The sequence below is a fragment of the Hemiscyllium ocellatum genome, chromosome 22 (assembly GCF_020745735.1).
Source record: "Hemiscyllium ocellatum isolate sHemOce1 chromosome 22, sHemOce1.pat.X.cur, whole genome shotgun sequence".
NCBI lineage: Eukaryota > Metazoa > Chordata > Chondrichthyes > Orectolobiformes > Hemiscylliidae > Hemiscyllium > Hemiscyllium ocellatum.
The window spans coordinates 46,756,693-46,778,154 of NC_083422.1; the positions used below are offsets into that span (position 1 = coordinate 46,756,693).

General features: G+C 40.3%; 1 protein-coding gene across 4 annotated transcripts in view; it reads right to left on the reverse strand.

Annotated features, from left to right (window-relative positions):
- Positions 1-21,462, reverse strand: part of slka (STE20-like kinase a) — a 170,543-nt gene that overhangs the window by 50,985 nt on the left and 98,096 nt on the right. For all 4 annotated transcript variants that reach the window (XM_060842164.1, XM_060842162.1, XM_060842161.1 and 1 more), the window contains exons 7-11: positions 17,238-17,319; positions 14,068-14,199; positions 9,213-10,400; positions 8,445-8,575; positions 3,723-3,846 (exon numbers count right to left, since the gene is read on the reverse strand). In XM_060842164.1, coding sequence (XP_060698147.1) covers positions 3,723-3,846; positions 8,445-8,575; positions 9,213-10,400; positions 14,068-14,199; positions 17,238-17,319 — 1,657 coding nt within the window. The remainder of the gene's footprint in view (positions 1-3,722; positions 3,847-8,444; positions 8,576-9,212; positions 10,401-14,067; positions 14,200-17,237; positions 17,320-21,462) is intronic.

Below are 21,462 nucleotides of genomic sequence, written 5' to 3' on the forward strand. Positions count from 1 at the left end.
AGAAACAGTATAGTAGAAATCTGAGAATTGGGAGTTTTGACTATCCAGAGATAAATTGGATAAAACAACTGAAGGTTTTTTAAAGTCATGAGTTTATTGAAGACACCAGAGCATGTTCAATGCACTGCTCAAGTTGGCACAGGTACATTTAAATAGTTTTGGGCTAAAGGACATGTGGTTGAGGAATGGAGAAATTCTGCTGCGGGAGGAAAGAATGGAGAGGAAAAGAGGCTGAAAGAGATGAAGAAACAAACAACAAACCACTTAAATGAGTGAGTAAGCCCATAATCAATGAATATAAACTAAGAACATTTTGCATTTTACACAGACTTTCACAATCCAAAGATTTCTCAAAACACCTCACAATCAATTAAGTATTCTTTTGAAGTTGTAATACAGGAATTCCCCATCTTAGTTGTGCATTCAAAGTTGCCAAACAGCAGTGTGATACTGACCAGATAATCTCACTTTAATTATGATTGTGGATAAATAATGGCCAGGATATCTGAAATAACTCAAAAGTAAAACATAAGTATGCTGGAAATACTCAGCAGATCAGGCAGCACCTTTGGAGAGGGAAATAGAATTCATGTTACAGATTGATTCACTAATCAGGAAATGAAAGGTCATCAAATTGCAGCATTAACCATTTTTCATAAGCAATAACTTGCCTGATCTTCTTTCAAATAGTCACCATTGGATATTTTATTTTCAACTGAGGGGACTGGTCATGATGTAGAGGTGCTGGTTTTGGACTGGGGTGGACAAAGTTTAAAATCACACAACACCAAGGCTATAGTGCAACGGGTTTATTTGTAAGTACAAACTTTTGGAGCGCTGTTCCTTCATCAGGTAGCTAGTGACAGGAATGGTGGCATACAAGATAAATTATTTCTTTTCTCTGCCATTTATTAAAGTTACATATGCTACAGTAAATAGTGTTATTTTCTGTTGATCACAAAAACTGAAATTAATTAATCTGGTCATGAGTAGCAGGAGAAAATGAGGACTGCAGATGCTGGAGAGTCAGAGTCAAAAAGGGTGGTGCTGATAAAGGGCTTATGCCTGAAACATAGACTCTCCTGCTCCTAGGATGCTGCCTGACCTGTTGTGCTTTTCCATGGCCACCCTTTTCGACCCTGAGTAGCAGTCAGTCAGGCAAATTAGTCACCTTTGTGGTCTCATTGGGATTTTATACATTTTGAGGGGGCTTGTGGAATGGTGGGGCATAACAAAACGGACTGGTCTGTTCAAATTGAAATAAAGTATTATCTGACAGCTATTACAGAGACTGGGCTGTGAAACAACAAAGCTTAGGTCCTGAATATTCAAGGTTACCTGCCATCTCAGAAGGACAGGAAGCAATGAAAAGATGGAGAGTTTGCTCTGTTAATTAAGAGTGGCCATAACACAACAGAGAAATAGCTTGATTTTTAGTTCTAAGGTTATCAGATGTTTGGCTAGAAATAAGAAAGCACAAAGAAATCTTTTGTGGGAGAAGGTCATGGATCCCCTAACAGTGTTCACACTCTATAATAGGTACATCGAACAAAATAATCAAGGTTTGAGAGAAATGCCTGGTGATAAACATGGGTAATTTTAATTTACAAAAGCTTGATTGAATGAAGCAGATTAGCAGAAGCAGGCTGAAGTTCAAATTGTACTTTTGGGATAGTTTCTTCTAGCAACAAGTTGTGGAGTCAACTAGATTTGGTAATATGCAATAAGATTAGGCATCATAGTAAAGGAGCTCCATAGCTTGATTGATTTTCTGTTTGAGAACAATGGGTATAAGAATGAATGTTCTGAACTTAAACAAGGGTAATTATAAGGGTACGTGAACAGAGCTAGGTCTGAAATAGGTCTGCAGAGAAAGAAAGACTTAAGGGGAAAGACACACCATTCGCAGCTTACTAAGCAAGTTCAAGACAGCATTAAATTGAAAGAAAAAGCATATAATTTCACAAAGATTAATACACAGTAGATGTTTGAACAGAATGTTAAAAAAACAAAGAATGGTTTAAAAATGACTAAGAAACTAGAACATGAGGAAGTTGTTTAGAAATATAAAACTAGATAGCATTTTCAACACTTCTTTAAAAAGGAAAGGGTAACCAAAGTGTGCAAAGTCCTCTTGAAAGAGAGTTTGTGTAAGTAATAATGGAAAATAAAAAAAAATGGATAAATTGAATTGATACATTGAATCTATCTTCACTGTGGAAGTCACAGACAACATCTAAGAATTACTAATAAATCAAGAGGTAAAAGGATGGAAGTAAGTTAAAACAATCACAATCATCAAGGAAAGGGTACTGGGAAACTGATTTGAACTGAAGAATTGCAAGCTCCCAATAGAGTTCATCCGTGGTCTTAAAAGAAGTGTCTACCATATACATGTACTACCTTTCTAAGATCCCCTAGCTTACAAAAAGGTTCCATCAGATTGGAAGATAGTAAATATAACTCCTAATCAAAAGAAAACAAAAAGCAAAAACAAAAATTACTGAAATCCATTATTAACATTAGAAAACATCAAGACAGGTAGAATCAATGTAGTTTTGTAAAAGATGAGTATCAAATAAGTTGTGCAACGTTTTTTTTTGCCACTGCCTAGACCTCCGAAGTGCACGGTGGCAGTGGCTTTGGGTGGCAGAAGCCATACATCTACACACCATTTGGTATGTGCAGAGCTTCCCAGTGAATGCACCATCACCCACCTGCACAGCTTACAGGGAGTGCTGAAGGTGAACTAAGGGGTACTTTAAGATGTGATGTAATTCTATTTGCAGCAGGTATTCGATAAGTTCTTTTATTAAACATTACTACACAAAGTAATACCTAATGTTTTAGGCAGTAACATATTAATACAATTAGAAGATTAGATGACAAACAGGAATAAAACATTATGACTGACACGGCACAGGTAACAGAATTGGAGCCATAACTATTTATAATGGAGAGCAATGTTCTGTATGCATACAAGTGGTTAAAGAAGCAAATTGAATGTTGTTGTTTATTACAAGGAGATTGTTATATAGAAATAGGGATGTTTTGCTACAGTTAGACATGGAATTGGTGAGACCACATCTGGAGTTTTGCGTACAGTTTTGTCTCTCTTATTTATGGATAGGATATAACTTCGTAAAAAGCAGTTCAGATAAGGGACAGATTGGCCTGTATCCAGTAGAATTTAAAAAGATGAGAAGTAATCTCACTGAATCATACAAGATTCTGAGGGGACTTGACTGGGTGAGTGCTGAGAGGATGTTTCCCCTTGATGAGAGACAATTAAAGGACATAGATTAAAAATAAGGGATTTCTTATTTAAAATAGAGATGAGGTTTTTTTTCTCTTCGAGGATCATCAATCTGTGGAATTCTCTCCTCTCCTCCAGAGCATGGTGGTGGCAGGTTTCTTGAATATTTTTAAAAGAACATTTTTATTTTAGATAGATTGTTGACCAACAAGGAAGTCAAGAGAGTATGGAACAGACAAGAGTGTGGAATAGAGGCCACAATCGTATAAAATTGCGTAGAAAGCTCAAAAGGCCTGACTGACCTATTCCTGCTCTTAATTTGTATTGTTATAAGGATTGCATAAAGATGGAATCCAGTTCTATCCTTGAACAACTGCCTTTCTAGAGTACAAGAATGAGGCAGAGAATTAAATGTTGCTAGTATGCTTTATATTTAAAAACACAAGCTAAAGATTTCTAGACATACTGTCATCTCCTGCTCAAAACGGCGAAAGATCTGCTCACGCTGCTGCTGCAGCTTATTGCTGAGTTGCTGCTGTGTGCGTTGTTCCTCTTTCTGAAGAAGCCGCAGCTCACGCAACTCTTGGCGCCTGCACAGAAAACAGAGGTTCAACATAAAGACATTCATAGACAGTCCTTTCAACACAGAAATAGAAACAAAAGACATAAAACCTAGAAATCAGAGGTAAAAATACTGCAGGTCCATCAATGCCTCACCATCAACAGATTTTAGGATGGAGTTTGTGGTTGCAACTTCATGTCAAAATCCAATTCCAAACACTCAAGTCTTAGCTAATTCTAAACATTCACAAACTTAAACATGTTCAAATTTGGTTTTAGCTAAAGGAGCACTAACTCCCTTTGGTTTTGCGATTGAAGTTATTAATGACTTTAAAAATGAAAAAAATGGGTGTAACAGATTTCCAATAATCTGGAGAAAATTCTTGATTTATTGTCAATTTCTTCTGATGCAACTAAAAAATGTGTTTTGAGATTTGAATCTTGGCAGAAATATCTTTGCTGCTGATTGCCTCATGTAAATCCCATCAGGTTCCATACTCATTTCTGTTTCGATATTGAAAAAGCTTCATTAATACAAATTTTTAAATGCAATATCATCCATTCATCTCAAACCTGACAAAAAAATACAGAGTTTAGCTGAGCGTTTGCCAGGCTCTTGTGTAAAATCAAGTCATCTGCTTTCTTTCCTAAGTGAGGATTCTATAAATATGTTAAGTTTCAAATCAAAATAGTCTAGTTCTGAAATTAATGACAGAATAAAAATAGGGAGCATTTGTTACTCAAAAACAGAATATTGTCCAATGGGTTTTATCTGAGGCTATTCTCTCAAACAGTGATAAGCTAATTATAAACATAAAAAGAAATTGCTAGATAAGCTCAGCAGATCTGGCAGCATCTGTGGAGAGAAATCAGAGTTCGCATTTTGGGTCAAGTGACCGTTCCTCAGAACTGATGGTAGCTAAGTAGTTCGCATGCAGGAGATAGGGTGGAGGAGGTAAGAAGTACAGGTAGTTCAACTAGAAAGCATTTATTAAACACAATTTGTGAACAGCTGACTTTTTTAAAAAATAAAGCAAACTGCTGTTACGCGATTCTCATCCCCAGCACTAGGTGTCGCGGAGGACTGAAGTCCGCACTGGCATCATGTGATCAGTCGGCTCGTGTGCTTTCTCGTGAAGAGCTTCATGAAAGATATTGTGAAATATTTGTGCTTGTGTAGTTGGAAAAGCATCATGAAAATATCTCTACAGCCTGAGGACAAGAAGCTGGGAGCAATCTGCTAAAAACTTGAAGAGTTGAGATAAGAGTGAAATTTCACTGGAATTGACTAACAGTAAATGAGCAGTGTTGAGGAGCAGTTTGAAACTTGGCTTTGTCGTTTGTATTAAGAAGGCTTTTTTTTCTCTTTTTGTTTAAAAAGTATGCTTAGATGTTAAAGATTATCTGCACTCATGCGACTGTTTCAGTGACTAATCACTTTGGCAACCAACTGCAAAAAAATACCAGTACGGGGCTTGGACATGGTCAGTCAGCTGCTCAGGGAGGTCAGAGTCAGGAAACTGCACATAGTGGATAAGGGAGAGAAAGGAGGGTAGCACACTGTTACTTTTGGTGCATGTGCGGAGATGTCCTAAAGGGGTAAGTAGGCCATGCAGAAGAGATTTAAGGTTAGTCAGGGTCAGATGGTAGCGAGGATAAGAGTGAGTGGGATGATGATGCAGGAAATGGTGGGTACAGTAGCAGAGATGGAATCAGTGTGAGGTATCAATGAGAAGATAATGGCACTTTCACTAGCAGAGTGGAGAAGATCATTGATCTTCTTCCATAATTCTGTGCATTCCCTCAGATGGTTGAGACTGCACTAGTTTGGCTGGTAACCCAGGTCCAGGTTGGTGTGGTTCCACTAGAATGGAATCCTCTGTTGGCCTCGGAGAAAAGGGATATCTTGCCTCTGCATCATCCCATTCTCATCAGCAGCATCTCAATGTCCCTGCCCACAAGGTGAGGCACCAGTTTTCCATTGTCTGGCACGTTCAGGGCCAATGCCAGGAACCATGCAGGGCAGCTCCGGATTGACAGCTCTTGTCTGGATTTATATCTTTTTAAAGGTGGTGTTGCAGCATGGATATTGGTCAATTCTGGGATATCCAGGAAGTGTTTTGGAAATGGCACCTGGTCTGATGGTGCTCGAATTTGAGTGAGGAGCACCAAAGGGTGGGGTAAATAATAAATCAGGTGGGTTTTGTAAAATAAGGTAATAGATGTCCCTAAGCATCACAATGTGAAATCCTCTAAAAAAATTTGATCAAACTGACACTTAGTGAAAGAAATTAAGATTCCGCCCTTGATTTATCAAGGTAGGTTTCATTCTGGGATCTGACTTGTGCAATGTTATCATTGGATGGGATCAGAAGACTGATTAGAATGTAATGCAGCCAGCAGGTATAGGTGCCAATCGAGAGTAAAAGTTGAAAATTCTAATGAATTGCACTATACAGTACCATAAAACGGGTCAGGTACAATAGGTCAAAATTTACTTAGACTGTGCTATTGTTTGTGTTAGGCTAACTACTATTACTGTTTTGATTTTTACTGGTATTTTTGGTGGTCCGCCCCACCCTATTTTTCTCAAAAGCACCATTTATAATGCATGATTTTCTCTAACACAGCATCGCATGGGAATGCAATGATGGTTTGCAGGAGAACTGATAGGAGGGAATAGAGCCCAAAGAGACAGAAGAACTGTTGGATAGATAAAGGAGTGGATAACAATCTGGCTGAGGGTGATTCACTACTAATGGGAAATGTTAGTGGCTAACAATGGGTTGTGTGTAATAGCAGACAATGTGGTAACAAGGCCTGGTGTGTGGGTTTTGGAGTAGGAGCATAGGAGAGTATGGAAAATAAAGAACACGAAAGCATGAGAAGGATTAAACCATGAAGACCACTGACAATTTGTGATTTGTGAAACGCAAGACAGAATAAGAATTGTGGAACATTCTTACACCAATTAGCAGAGTAAGGTTAAGGCTGAAAGGTCACTGTGGCATGATGAGATAACACAAGTAATAAAGCAAGTTTCTCTGTTAAGTGTTATTATGACAGGATTGGGACCATAAATATTTGGGACGTGACATTTAAATATCTAATTAATAGTTAGTAGAGTCAGCTTGAGTCAGGAGACTATTGTAATAGATGGAATAGCTAAATATCTATCATGATAGGTTAGTCTGCAATGGAAGATCACTGTAGCAGAAGTGATAATAAATATCTAATCATGACATTATGAAAATATTAAGTAGGATCTGGAGTGAAAGACCACTGTAGCAGAGTTAGCAATAAATATCTAACCGTGACATTAGAATAACATTAAGTAGAATGTACAACTAAAGAGATAATAGGAACTAACATCACTGGTTTATTGCGCAGCTAGAGTGAGGTACTTTGATTAATATAGTTGGACATGCTGATAAGCTAACAGAAACATGATAAAAAATATAAAAATCCACTTTCTAAGGTGTCACGGTTTTTTGTTTGCAAATAAAAGACCTACTTCTTGAAGAACTCTCTGCGTCTCCTGGTGCTTCTCTATATTTTCTCCACAATACTCAAACCCTAAAGATGTTGAATTCGATATTGAGTCCAGAAGGCTGCATCATTCCCAAGTGAGGGAATGAGGTACTGTTCTTCCAGCTTGTGCTGAGCTTCACTGGAGCAGTGCAGCAAGCCTGAGACAGATGTTGGCCAGGGAACAGGATGGTGCATAGAAGCTAATTATAGCCCGTTTTGCATTCTTTGTTTAATAGGGGGAGGTAGTAGCATGGCTGTAATTCCACTGGACTGGCAGCCTAGTATTCGTGGGTTAATGTTCAGGAGATATGGGTTTGAATTGCACCATGGCAGATAGTAACATTTTAAGTGATTTTTAAAAATCTGGATTAAAAATCTAGCATAATGGTGACCATGTAACCACTGTCCATTGTTGGAAAAACTCATCTAGTTCATTAAGGTCCTTTAGAGAATGAAATCCGATAGTTTATCTGATTAGGTCTACATGTGACTCAACTCTCAGCAATGTGGTTGATTCTCAATTGCTCCAATTTGGGGTAGGTATTAACTGCTGACAGTGATGCCTACATCCACTGAATGAATAACAAGAATGTGAGTTATTTTCAGTTTTTAAAAACCTTTCTCACTTGATGCTTTTATTAATAACACATTGTGTGTAGCTTCAAATATTCAAGTTAGAATTCAACATCCAAAAACATGAGATTACATTTATGTTAAGGAGATTCCACAATTCAAAATAACTCACTGTCCATGCTACACTGAAATCTTTCTGACAGAGGTACCAAAGTGTTCTTTAAACATAGACCTTGCTTTTTTCTAGGAAGTGCATTCCTAGAAGTAGGGAAATAAATTATTAATCTCAGCTTAAAAAGACAAATTACAGATGCCCTTCACTATAAAATCACTAGGTTGTAAAATAAGAGGAATTTATACATTATTCACAAATACAAATTCATGTGGAACGCTCATTGAAGGATATACTTGATCCAAGATTGAAATTGATCATAAAGAAATTTACTCCAAAACAAAACTCAACATGTTATAAAGCTGCTGATATACTTATTATTAAACAAAAACAACCAGATTGGAGTCTTACCTGAGGTACCTCATTTCTTCATTGTTTTTGTCATTATCTGTAACAATTTTTGATGTTGTCACTTTTACCTCCACACCATCGACCATAAACTTTCGTGTTTTCTTCAATGTTTTTTTCTGTTGCTTCATTTCCTGTTAAAGTTGCAAATATACAAACAAGTGATTGAAAGAGACTGCCTGCTGCCCAGTTTCCCTGCCATTCAGCTGCTGCCCCAGTCTCTGTACTGTCACAGCCCCAATGCTATTTGCCTACTCTGCCAGTGCCACTCCAGTCCACTTTGGTTCCTGCACAGTCTGCTCACTATGACAGTTCCTGGGCCATCCGCCTGCTGCTGTGGTCCTTGTGCCGTTTGTTTGGCCTACTCCGCTGACCCAATCCCTGTCCAGACCACTTGCTGCCCTGGACCCCATGCTGAGCATTTGCCTCCCTGGTCCTTGTGCTTTTTAACTCAGACCAGCTGCAATTCACCTGCTGATCCTTGATCCTTGTGCTATCCACCTGCAGCTCTAATTCCCCATGTTGTTTGCTTTCTGCCCCAGTCCCAGTGCTCTCTCCCGGTCATTTAGGTCCCTGTATTGTATCCTGCCACCTTGGTCCCTGTGTTGCACCCATCCCAGAGCTGTCTGTCAACCAAATCAATCAAAAATTTCAATAGAGGCTCCTCACCATCTTCTCAGAAGTGACTAGTGATGTTCAATAAACTTCAATATACTCCACTGAAAACCAAAATAAAAATGTGATTTTTCTGTGCCTGAATTTGATTGTTACCTGAAGTGATATGGATCCAGTCTCCTTGTTGCGGGACAAGAAGCTGGATATGGATAGGCTTAAGTCTATGCTGTTGTTGTCTGCCATTGACCCGCTCCCAGAATCCGCATCTCTCTCTTTCTCTTTACTCGTGCCCTTCGATTGTGCAGCAGGATCCAAATTTTCCTTCATTTCTTCAGTGGTGACACTGATTTCAGGGATCATCTCCAGCTTTATGTCATCTGGACTCTCACTCTCTGTTTCCCCCACTTTGTATAGCATAGCATCTTGCGTTTCATTCAGCTCGCCACTCAGTGTTACTGCTGCTGCAGAAGGGTTAGTTTCAGATTGTGCCTTAGTTTCAACCTCTGTCTCTGAAGTGTACTCTACTTTTACACCACTCTTAGTTACAATTTTTATCTCAGAACATCCTTCACCTTCCACTGATTGCGTAGCAGAGTTTACTTTGAGATCATCAGCCTGCTTCTCCTCTTTTGCTTCTTCACTGGGAAGAGCTGGAGTGTTTACAGTTGACTCTGTCACATCCTGCTTTCCATCCCCAGGAATTACATCCATTGTTTCTTCAGGTACACTCTCTTTCGATTGCACACTAATCACTGCTGTACTGGAAGCTTCCCTTGCTGCTTCTTGCTCACTTTTCTCTGCCTGTGTTTCTGCCAAGGCTTCTGTCACTTCAGGGTTGGTTGTTTTGTTCTCTCTCTCCACTTTACCTTCATTTGGCTCTGTGTCTGCCTCTTTCTCTTTTCCAGTTGCATTTTCCTTTTCTATCTCTGACACTTTGACTCTTTCATTTTCAGGTTTTCTAACATCCTCATGCACCTCAACTTCTTTCAGAGATTGTTCAGTGCTTTCATCAGCTTCTGGGATCTCCACATTTAGCTCTTCTGTCTCAGATTTTTCTTCGAATGGCACAGGTTTTCCAATCTTGGTATCCAGTTTCTCACTATCTCCTTGTACATCTTCATTAATGGTGTCAGAAGCATTGTTCTCCATTGGCTTCTCCCCTTCACTGGTACCAATCCCTTCGTCTGACAGCTTGTCGCTGACCTTCTCTGTATTTTCTTCAATAGACTCTGTCTCCATTTTCTCAGAAACAGCCTCAAGGATTGAGGGAGACTGGGATAGTTTTTCATCCTCAGAGCTGGCTGTGCTGATATCTGATGGGGCACGTTTATGTCCTGGCAAAGCCTAGGAGAATATAGCATAAAGCTTTTTTTAATTGTGTAATTCAAGTACATTGGACAGTTAATTTATTTCAGAGCTCTACTCACAGCTAGTTCCATCCATGAATCAAGGGCATTTCAGCATCATATCAAAGAATGATGATCATACCGCCACTCATACTTAGAAATTTTGAGGCACATATTGCAGTAACTACGCAGAGCAACAATGGCAGAAGATCAACAGCGTAGTGAAATTCAAATTCAAGAAAATGTCACTCAAGCCAAAGATGCATTAACAGTGCATTAACGTTCCATTGTGACACAATCTAAAAAGGAGTAAAAGATTCTTCTTCAAGTGAACAGCCCCTTTCCACTACTAAATAAGGCAGAAAAATGTGATTTTGATTAGTCAAGCCACTCTCACAAAAGAATATACTGTGGATCCTTTTTTTTATATTTATTCATAAGTTATGATGATTCTGGCAAGGCCAGCGTTTATCAATCATCGCTAACTGCCACTAAGGTGATAATGAACGAATGTTTTGGGCCTATGTGATCAAATATATGGTTAGTACACCAATGGTAACAGGGGAAAATCCAGGACGTTGAGATGACAACAGGAAAGATGATAAATTTTCAAATCAAGATGAAGAGCACTTTGCTTGTGATGGTGTTCTCATGGTTCTGCTGGTATGGTTATCCCAAGGTACTGGTTTAGAAGTTGCACTGAAGATGGTTTGACAAGTTGACACAATACATCTTGACAAGATTGGAGGGTTTGTGCTATAGGGAGAGGCTGAATAGGCTGGGGCTGTTTTCCCTGGATGGTTGGAGGCTGAGGGTGACCTTATAAAGACTTATAAAATCATGAGGGAAATGGGCAGGTTAAATAGGCAAAATATTTTTCCTGGACTGGAAGAGTCCAGAAGTAGAGAGCATAAGTTTACAGTGAGAGTAGAAAGACTTAAAAAGGGACCTAAGGGGCAGTTTGTCCATGCAAAGGGTGGTGCATATAGGAATGAGCTACCAGAGGAAGTGGAGATGGCTGAATAATTACAACATTTGAAAGCCATCTAGTTGGATACACGAATAGGAAAGGTTTAGAGAGATATGGGCCAAGTACTGGCAAATGGGTCTAGATTAAGTTAAGATATCTGATTGGCATGGACTAATTGGACCAAAAGATCTATTTCTATGCTGCACATCTCTTTGTAGATGGTAGACTCTGCTGCCATTGTGTGCAGTAGAGGAAATGAATGTTTAAGGTGGAAGATGGTGTGTCAATAACCTGTGCTATTTTATCTTGGATGGGGTCAAACCTGAATGTTTTGGAGTCGCATTTGCCCAGAGAAATAGGGAATGTTCCATCACACTCCAGATTTGAGCATTTTGGATGATGGGCAGACTGCAGGGAGTGAGGAGGTGAGTTGCTCGTTGCAAAATTACTAGCCGTTGACCTACTTTCTTAAGCTAATCCAGCTAAGTTTATGATCAGTGAAGAGATGGTTACATCCCTGCCCTTTGCTGTTTTGTGAAATTACAAACTATTATTAAACAAAGTAGTAATGAAGAGGATTGATGACGGCAGAATGAACGACGTGATCTTATATGGACATCAGTAAGGCATTCCACAAGGCTCCTTATGGTAACTAATTAGCAAGGTTAGATCACGTTGAATACAGGGAGAACTAACCATTTGGATACAGAACTGGCTCAAAGGTAGAAGACAAAGGGTGATGGTGGAAGGTTGTTTTTCAGACTGGAGGCCTGTGACCAGCAGTGTGCCATAAGGATTGATGCTGGGTCCACTGCTTTTAGTCATTTATATGAATGATTTGGATATCAATGTAGGAGGTATGGTTAGCAAGTTTACAAATGCACCAAAGTTGGAGGTGTACTGGACTGCAAAGAAGGTGGGCAGCATGGTGGCACAGTGGTTAACACTGCTGCCTCACAGCACCAAATACCTGGGTTCAATTCCTGCCTCAGGCAACTGTCTGTGTGGAGTTTGCACATTCTCCTCATGTCTGTGTGAGTTTCCTCCAGGTGCTCCGGTTTCCTCCCACAGTCCAAAAACGTGCAGGTTAGGTGAATTGGTCATGCTAAATTGCCCATAAAGTTAGGTGAAGGGGTATATGTGGAGGAATGTGTCTGGGTGGTTTGCTCTTCGGAGGGTTGGTGTGGACTTGTTGCGCCGAAGGGCCTGTTACCACACTAAGTAATCTAATCTAAAAAAAAAGGTTACCTGTGTACCATGGTATCTTGATCAGATGGGCTGATGGATCAAGGAGGAGCATTTGGAGTTTAATTTAGATAAATATGAGGCTCAAATCAGCACAGGACTTATACACTTAATTGTAAGGTCCTGGAGTGAGTTGCTGAATAAAGAGACCTTGGAATGCAGGTTCATTGTTCCTTGAGAATGGAGTCGCAAATAGATAGGATAGTGAAGGCAAACGTTGGTATGCTTGCCTTTCTTGGTCAATGCATTGAGCATAAGAGTTGGGAGGTCATGTTGCAGTTGTACAGGACATTGCCGAACCAATTTTTGGAATATTGTATGCAATTCTGGTCTCCCTCCTACTGGAAGAATGTTGTGAAATTTGAAAGGGTTCAGAAAAGATCCACAAGGATTTTACCAGGTTTGAGCTCTAGGGAGAGGCTGAATAGTCTAGGGCTAGCTTCCCTGGAGCATCAGAGGCTGTGGGGTGGGCCTTTTAGAGGTTTATAAAATCATGAGGGGCATAGATAGGGTGAACAGCCAAATTCTTTTCCCTGGTGTGCAGGAGTCAGAAGCTCGAGGACATAGTTTAAGGGGAGTGGAGAGAGATTTAAAGGGACCCAAGGGGCAACCTTTTCACAGAGGGTGGTGTGTCTCTGCAATGAGCTGCCAGACGAAGTGGAGGAGGCTGGTACAATTACAACATTTCAAAGGCATCTGGATGGATGTATTAATAAGAAAGATTTAGAGGGATATGGACCAAATGCTGACAAATGAGATTAGATTACTTTAGGTATATCTGGTTGGCATGGACGATTTGGACCAAAGGGTTCCATGCTGTACACCTCTATGACTCTATTGACAATCTGTGATAAGAATAAGGCAAAATTTGGTGAAACCTTTCAAAGCTCCAAGACAAACTCACGTCCCCTTGATGAACAAGACTGCAAAATGGCAAGTGGCTTAAGATCCAGGTTTCTTAACAAGTGAGCCTTTCAACTCTAATCACTGAAATAAGGAATCCTTTAAATTTATTATTGAAACCTTTTTCTCATATAGACTTGTCTAGCTTCCCCTTGAATTCATTTCTATTATTTGTTTCAACTACTCCCTGTGGTAATGGGTTCTACATATTCATCACTGGGTAATGAACTTTCTTCTGAATTCCCTATGAGATTTTAATTAATAAATACCTCTCCACAACAAAGTACTTTTTATTCCGATATTCAAAGGTCGATGACATTCAGGTTCCCACAAATTGAAGTACAAGGCCTGACAAATCAGTACCTTCTACCCAATTCAAGGTGATTCAAATCAAGATTAAATGGGTGATCATGCTTGAGAGTTGAAAAGGTGATCGATGTAAACCTATGGACACAAAGCTGGAAAGCAAGTAACCTAACCATCACCTTACCAGCCAAACTTCTACATTTTGTAATTTCTGCGCTGGCCTGGCATATCTGATACTCACTGCTGCATTTTCAGAATCCTCCTCCTCTTCATCCTCCTTGCTCTCTTCAATCTCCTCTGTTACCTCTGCCTTTGCTTCTGCAATCAACTCCCTCACTGGCTTATTGCTGTTAACGTTCACCACAAATGGATGCTAGAAAGGGGGAAAAAAAACAGATTTAGAAAAACAAAACTAACTTACACACAATAGGCCATGGTAATCCCAAATCTGTGACCACCAAGAAAAATACAGCAGAGGCATGCACAACCACCTGCAAGAGCTCTTCCAAGCCAATCATCATCATAATTTGGAACTATATTGCCATTCCTTAACTGTCGCTAAGTCAAAAGTCTGAAATTCCTTTCCTCCCAGCACCGTGTACCTACAACACACTGATTATAGCTGTTCAAAAAGATGACTTACCACCAGCTTCTCAGCGGTATTTAGGGATGGAAAATAAGTGCTAGCCAAGACAGTGACACACACACGCAAATGATGGATCTAAAGAAAATCCCTCATGTCCTGAGCTACTGCCAGTCATCAGATATGCGTCCCAAATTTGGCTCCCCCTCTATCACTGTGATGTAACTGCATCAAGCAGCAGTAGAGCATTCATTGAGAAAGTAAAGAGATGTTGAGGCTCTACCATGTTCTTAAGGTCTCCAGCATCACTTACACCAACTAATTTTAAACATGAACTGAAGCTGACCTGGAGCAAAATGACCTATATTTCCACAGAGCTTAAGAAAACCCAAAAATCTGAAAAAAACAGCCAGAAATGTATATAGTCCTGATGGAACATCATCCATATGAAAAATTAACTATTTCCTTCCACAGATGATGCCCAAACCTAAGTTTTTCCAGCCTTTTCTGTTTTTTTTTAGAAATGCACAGTGGTCATCAGCATTGAACAGTTAATATCTCTGGCAGGATCATTCTACTGATCCGGATCTTAAATGGAATGCTAATTTGTCTCTTCAGATGTTGCTGCATCTATCATACAATTCTAGAATGCTCCATTTCAATTTCTTAAGTTTTTACCCTTTGCTGCAGATAATAAAATGAACAATAAGAGTTGGTTCTGAATTAGTATCAGAAATAGATTAATGGGGAATGTGACTGATTCTGGATCAGCACAGAGAAAAGGTGTAATGGAAATTAATTCTGGATTAGCATTGTGTAAAGGTTAATGAAGTGGAACAGTTTCAGAATCACTTGACTGAATTAAAGCTTACTTGCTGTCATGATGCTTCGCTAAACACTATTGCTTGATGAACACCTTACATGTTCTCAGCACCAATGATCTGGAGCTCACAAAGTCTCTAACTCAGGGGTTCCCAAATAATGAAATTTTGGGGTCACAAAGGCCTTGACGGCAGTTATAGAACAATGAGACAGTTTAATTATACTATCGTTTCCCGTGTGCTCTGTGGCAAAATTCTGGCAGACATTGGCCTCCATTTTGGTGCCTTGAGTTCGATCCAGTGATAAGCAGAAAGTAGAATTTGGGAGGAATGGAGTAAGTGGGAGGTTGGTGATGATGTTTGTTATAGCTACCTCTATTTTATATTGCAGTTGGAATCCTAACTGTCTGTTCTCCAGGGTACATTTAGTTCACTATACACTTGTATGCTCAAGACAACACAAGTATTTTGAGGTGTAGTTCTACGACAAATACATGTATGCCATGACTCAATTTGTGTACAAAAGTTGCTGTACAACTGTAAATGTTCCCCCGCTCACCCACTCATTGATCTCTCCACCCCCTTCATAACTCTGGGATCGTGTAAATTCAAAAACACTAAAATGAGATCACAGTGGTAAAACTGTGAAGCAGTATTTTAATGCAAATGCAGGTACACAAGCAATCATCGAACAAAGCTCTGATTTATACTCACAGATGATTGGGGCATTAGGCCAAAACAGCAAAATCTGACAGACATGAAGCTGCTATTTTTCTTATGATCTTCGTATAAGAGAATGTAGACGCCACAAAGCAGCTCTGTGTTCCCTTCAGCTGTTTCTGTTTGAATTCTAAATCTGCAGACTCTGATGGGATATTCCAATATAGAAACCAGCTGTTGCACAGAATGAGTGGGCTATAAATTCTGACAGGCCAGTGAAGCTCCACCTGCACCCAGAACACAACAGAATGCCTGGGCCTCTCCCGTCACTCCACGGGCTAATGCACTGTCCACCTGACACTGAACCATAAGAATCCGAAAAGACTGAAGTTCCATCCTTAGACTGAGCTGAATTAACTGATCGATATTCCTGAGTTGAGTGACTGGAAAAATTGACCAGGAATTTCAGTCTTCAAACATTACCTTGCGATAACTACAAGAACCTGCCTATCTTTACAGTTAACTTAGGGTAGGATCAGACTCCAGTTCCATGCTGCTTTACTTGTGATCTGCTAATACTGAGATCTGAATCAAACTGACAGAGCAGACAGGACTCTAGAGATTTGAAGATACAGTGCAGCACTCCCTTAGTGTACCCTAGATTATTAGTGCAGCCAGCTTCTAGGAAAAGAGCATTGCTGACAAGAGCATCATTTATTGCTAAGGTCTAATTGTTTGGGAAGATAGTAAAGCTTGAATTGCTATAATCCATTTGGTGCAGCTAAAATCAGTGTTGACTTCTCTGTGATGGTTTTGATGTAACAGAGTGGCTTGAAAGACCTCGTCAGAGAGCATTTAAGAGTCAAGCACATTGCTGTTATCTGGAGTTACGTGTAGGCCTGCCTGAGTAAGGATGGTGGATTTCATTCTCTAATGGATGCTCGTGAAGCAGATGGGGCTTTTTAAAATGGTAGTTTCACAGTACCATTATTTAGGCAAGTTTTTTATGACAGATTTATGAATTAATTGAATTTAAATACCATGCCGACGGGAACTGAACAAGTCTCTGAAGGATTATTTCCAAGCCTTTGGGTCACCAATGCAGTAACAATATTATAAATGTTAACAGTTCCATTTGCAAAAGTCAGTTATCTTTGTAATTTGGACTGCTCACAGTTAGGTCTTAAATGGTCACAGTTAGGTCTTAAATGGTCACAGTTGTATATTACAATCGGGACGGAATACAATAACATCTTCTAACATGTTCGGTTCAGTATCCCCTGGTGCATGTCAGAATGTGAAGCTGTTTCCCATTCAGTATTGATCAAACACTGATTACATACTCACCTGTAGCAACTGCTGGGATGACCACCTCACTTCAACATTCTTCTCCAATGCCTTCTTCAGAAAATCACTGAACTCAGGAGACCTACACAAAGAAACAGCAGTCACTAGATGGTATGCAAGAACTTTATGAACACCTTATCATAACTATCAGAAACATATCAACATGATGGTATGCACAGTGATATCCCATGAACTGCAATGAAACAAACTTTCATAAAAGGCATGAAATGCAAGGATTAGAAATGGAAAACAATAACTGCAAAAGTCAATCAGCAACTGGTGTCCAGCTCTGATAAAGAGTTACACACAATGCGTGAACTGGCTGTTAGGCTCAGCTAAAATCATCACAGAAGTCAACACTGAATGTATTAGCAGCACAGGAGGGCATTGGACTATTGTGTCCACACAATAACAGATCAGACAAGATGCCTGATGTATGAATGCTTATACTTACAGGGGTGTAATTTTAAAGATCCAACATAACAAACATTTCCTGAACTAATGAATGTCTACTTTATATTCTCTTCATTGTGTTCTGATTTGTATACAAATGACTTGCAAACAGACCCAAGAACAGAAACTGTTTGCAACAAAGGGATGGCCTGTACACAACTACACTACAAATGATGACCAACATGGTGTGAGTATCCAAAATTTGGTTAGTTCTGAAGAGGGTATGCAGGTGCTGGACTGGGGTAGACGAGGTCAGAAGTCATATGACACCAGATTATAGTCCAACTAGTTTATTTGATATCACAAGCTTTCAGAGTGCTGTCCCTTCTTCAGGTGAAGTCACCTGACAAAACAAGCAGCGCTTTGAAAGCTTGAGATTTCAAGTAAACCTGTTGGACAATAATCTGGTGTCATGTGACTGCTGACCTTCTGAAGAAGGGTCACTGGACCTTCAATGTTGACTCTGCCTTCTGTCCACAGATGCTGCCAGACCTGCTGAGTTTTTCTGACAATTTCTGTTTTTGAAATCTGTTTAAATGATGCAACTTAGCAATAGATATTCAACTTCCTATTCATCTTTCAATAGTGTCACAATCTTTTCAACATCCACATGAGCAGGTAAAGGGAGTGTTAGTTCATTTTAGTCAGCAGATAAATCTTTCAGTCAGAGGCATACAGCATGGAAACAAACTCTTTGCTCCAACTCATCAATACCAACCAGATATCCTGAACTCATCTAGTTTCACTTGCCAGCATTTGGCCAGTATCTATCTAAACCCTTCTTATTCATATACCTATCCAGATGTTTTTAAATGTTCTAATTGTATCAGCCTCCACCACTTCCTCTGGCAGCTCGTTTCTTATACGCACTAACTCTGCATTGAAAAGTTACCTTTCAGATTCTTTTTAAATCTTCCCCTCTCACCTTAAACCTATATCCTCTAGTTTCGGACTTCTCCAACCCCTGGAAATAGACCTTGACTAAATTCATGCCACTCATGATTTTATAAACCTCTAGAAGGACACCCCTTAGCCTCTGTTACTCCAGGGGGAAAAGGTCCCAGCCTATTTAACTTTGCCCTATAACTCAAATCCTCCAGTCCCAGCAACATATTTGTCAATCTTTTCTGCACCCTCTCAAGTTTAACAACACTCTTTTTGTAGAAGGGCAACCACAACTATACGCAGTATTCTAAAAGTGGCATCATCAATGTCTTGTACAGCCACATGACCTCCCTACTGCTATACTCAATACACTGACCGATGAAGGCAAGTGTGCCAAACAACTTCTTCACCACCTTGTCTACCTGCGACTTCACTTTCAAGGAACTATGCACCAACATTTCTGGGTCTGTTTGGTTACACTCCCCAAGGCTCTATCATTATCTGCAAGTCTTGTACTGGTTTGCTTTACAAAAATGCAACACCTCACATTCATCTAAATTAAACTCCATCTGCCACTCCTCGGCCTACTGGCCCATCTGATCAAGGTCCCATTGTACTCTGACATAATCTTAGAGTGTCCACTAACCACCTCTTTTAACGTAATTTGCAAACTTATTATATGCCTTTTATATTCACATCAAAATCGTTATATGAATAACAAAAAGCAAGGGACCAGCACCAGTACCTATGCCACACTGCTGGTCAGAGGCCTCCAGTCCAAAAAGCAGCCCTCTACAACCACCTTCTGTCTGCGACCTTCAAGCCAATTTTGAATCCAATTGGCTAATTCCCTCTGGATCACATGCAGAGAAGTATTTAAATGCTGCCCTGCTACTGTCACCATTTCCCATCAGAAAGAAATGTGCAACATAGGTTCTCGGATTTCTGACATCTACCATTAGTGCTCTCCACTGGACAAATGATTACGCTTGAAAGATCTTGCACCAGCCAATACACATTATGCATTCCTCCTACAGGAAGGAATGATGCAATCTACAGAACCCAAAAAAAAGCATCATTATGGAGAGCTATATTCACCAGAAATATGCTATTTTGATAGGTGTAGTAAGGCAAAAATAGAAAAGATCTGCTAGTAAATCCAGATTCATAGATGGAAGCTCAGTGGCCTCACAGCCAGCCAGCTGGGTTCTGTTCATCACTGATGGTGGCAAAAGCATTTGTGCTTGTAGATGATTTGGATTGATAGCTGCAACCTCCAAGTTCTCCACTCAAAAGTCATCCTAAACTATGTGGTGAAGTTCTACCATAAGGTTTAAATCCATGGGCTTCTGATGTGGGTGACAAACCACCTGAGACAAGCAGCACCCATCTAGGCAAAATTCCATCACATTTCTGGCTTGTGCCTTATACATGGTGAACAGGCACTTAGGAAATAGGCAATGTAACCCAATGCAATAATCCCTATTTGACCTTCACTTGTAGCCATTCAATATTGTAGGTGTGGTCTCACCAAGGCCCTGTATAGTTGCAACAACACATCCAACTCCTGTACTCAAATCCTCTCACAATGACAACCAACTTACCATTTGCCTTCTTTACTGCCTGCTGCACCTGCATGCTTAAGTTCAGCAACTGACTGAATCAGCAAATCAGTAATGTGTTTGCCAGTAAATATTATAGAGTTATAAATAGATTCTCTCTTGTTGAATATGCCTGGCACATATGTACCATGTAAAGTTCATGTCACATAAAGTTCATGCCTGGTCTTGGTCATGTTGTCTAGGTTTTTACGTGGATGGATACAGGACTCCAATGATTAAAACCAGCTTCCTCTGAATAGTTACAACTCTAACCAGCAGAAAAATTTCCTGATTCACAATTACTGTGGTTTTGCTGGGATTCCTTGATGATATTCTTGGTCAAATGCAGCATGGATGTTAAGAGTAGTCACTCAACTCATCTCTGGAATTTAGTTCCTTTGTCCATCTTTGGACCAAGATTGAGGTCACAAAGTCAAGTGGCCATGGAGACACCCAAATTGAGCATCAGTGAGCAGGTTATTGCTTTGCAAGTGCTGCTTGGTTGCACTGTTAATGATCCTTTCCATTACCATGCTGATGATCAAGATTACACTGATAAGGCAGTAATTAACTTGGTTGAATTTGTCCCGCATTGTGTGTGCAAGACATAAGTCAGCATTTTTTCTACAGTCTGCCCTGCCTCAGCTGTGGACCACACTTTCAGAATTGCAAAGGACTCACTCTGCACTACATCCTCAGGAGAATTCATACTCTCAACAAACAATATTTCAACTCCATCTCAAAACATCAAAAACTGTAAGTACAACAACCTTTTATCTACCCACCTCCATAACCAGCGCTCCTCAAACAGTCCAGTAGATACCCCTGGCATGCGGCTGGTACAGCTGCTACCCCCATGCTGATTGATGATGTCAATTCCGCCCTCATCATGGCCACTCCCACAACCACTTCCAGCCCTCACAATTCCTCATGCACCACACATAACATCACTTCCGCCCCTCACATCATCGCTGATGTCACACACTCCGTGACTTCCGCCCCCCCCACTGCCGTGTTTGCCACCACTTCTGCCCCACCAACGCCACTTACCTACATTCTGCTGACACGCCCCCCCCACAGATCCCACTATCATCCCCGCTCGCCCAGAACCCTGAGGGGAACACCAGCCCTGCTCATGTCTCCAGCAGCATTCCCCCCACCACCACACCCACTCCAGTTACCGGCTCTACCCCCACTCCCAGCTCCACACCCACACCAGATCCCAGCTCCCAGCCCTGCCGAGTTTTCACCATCCCTCCAGATCTTCCCCTCACTGAGGACGAACA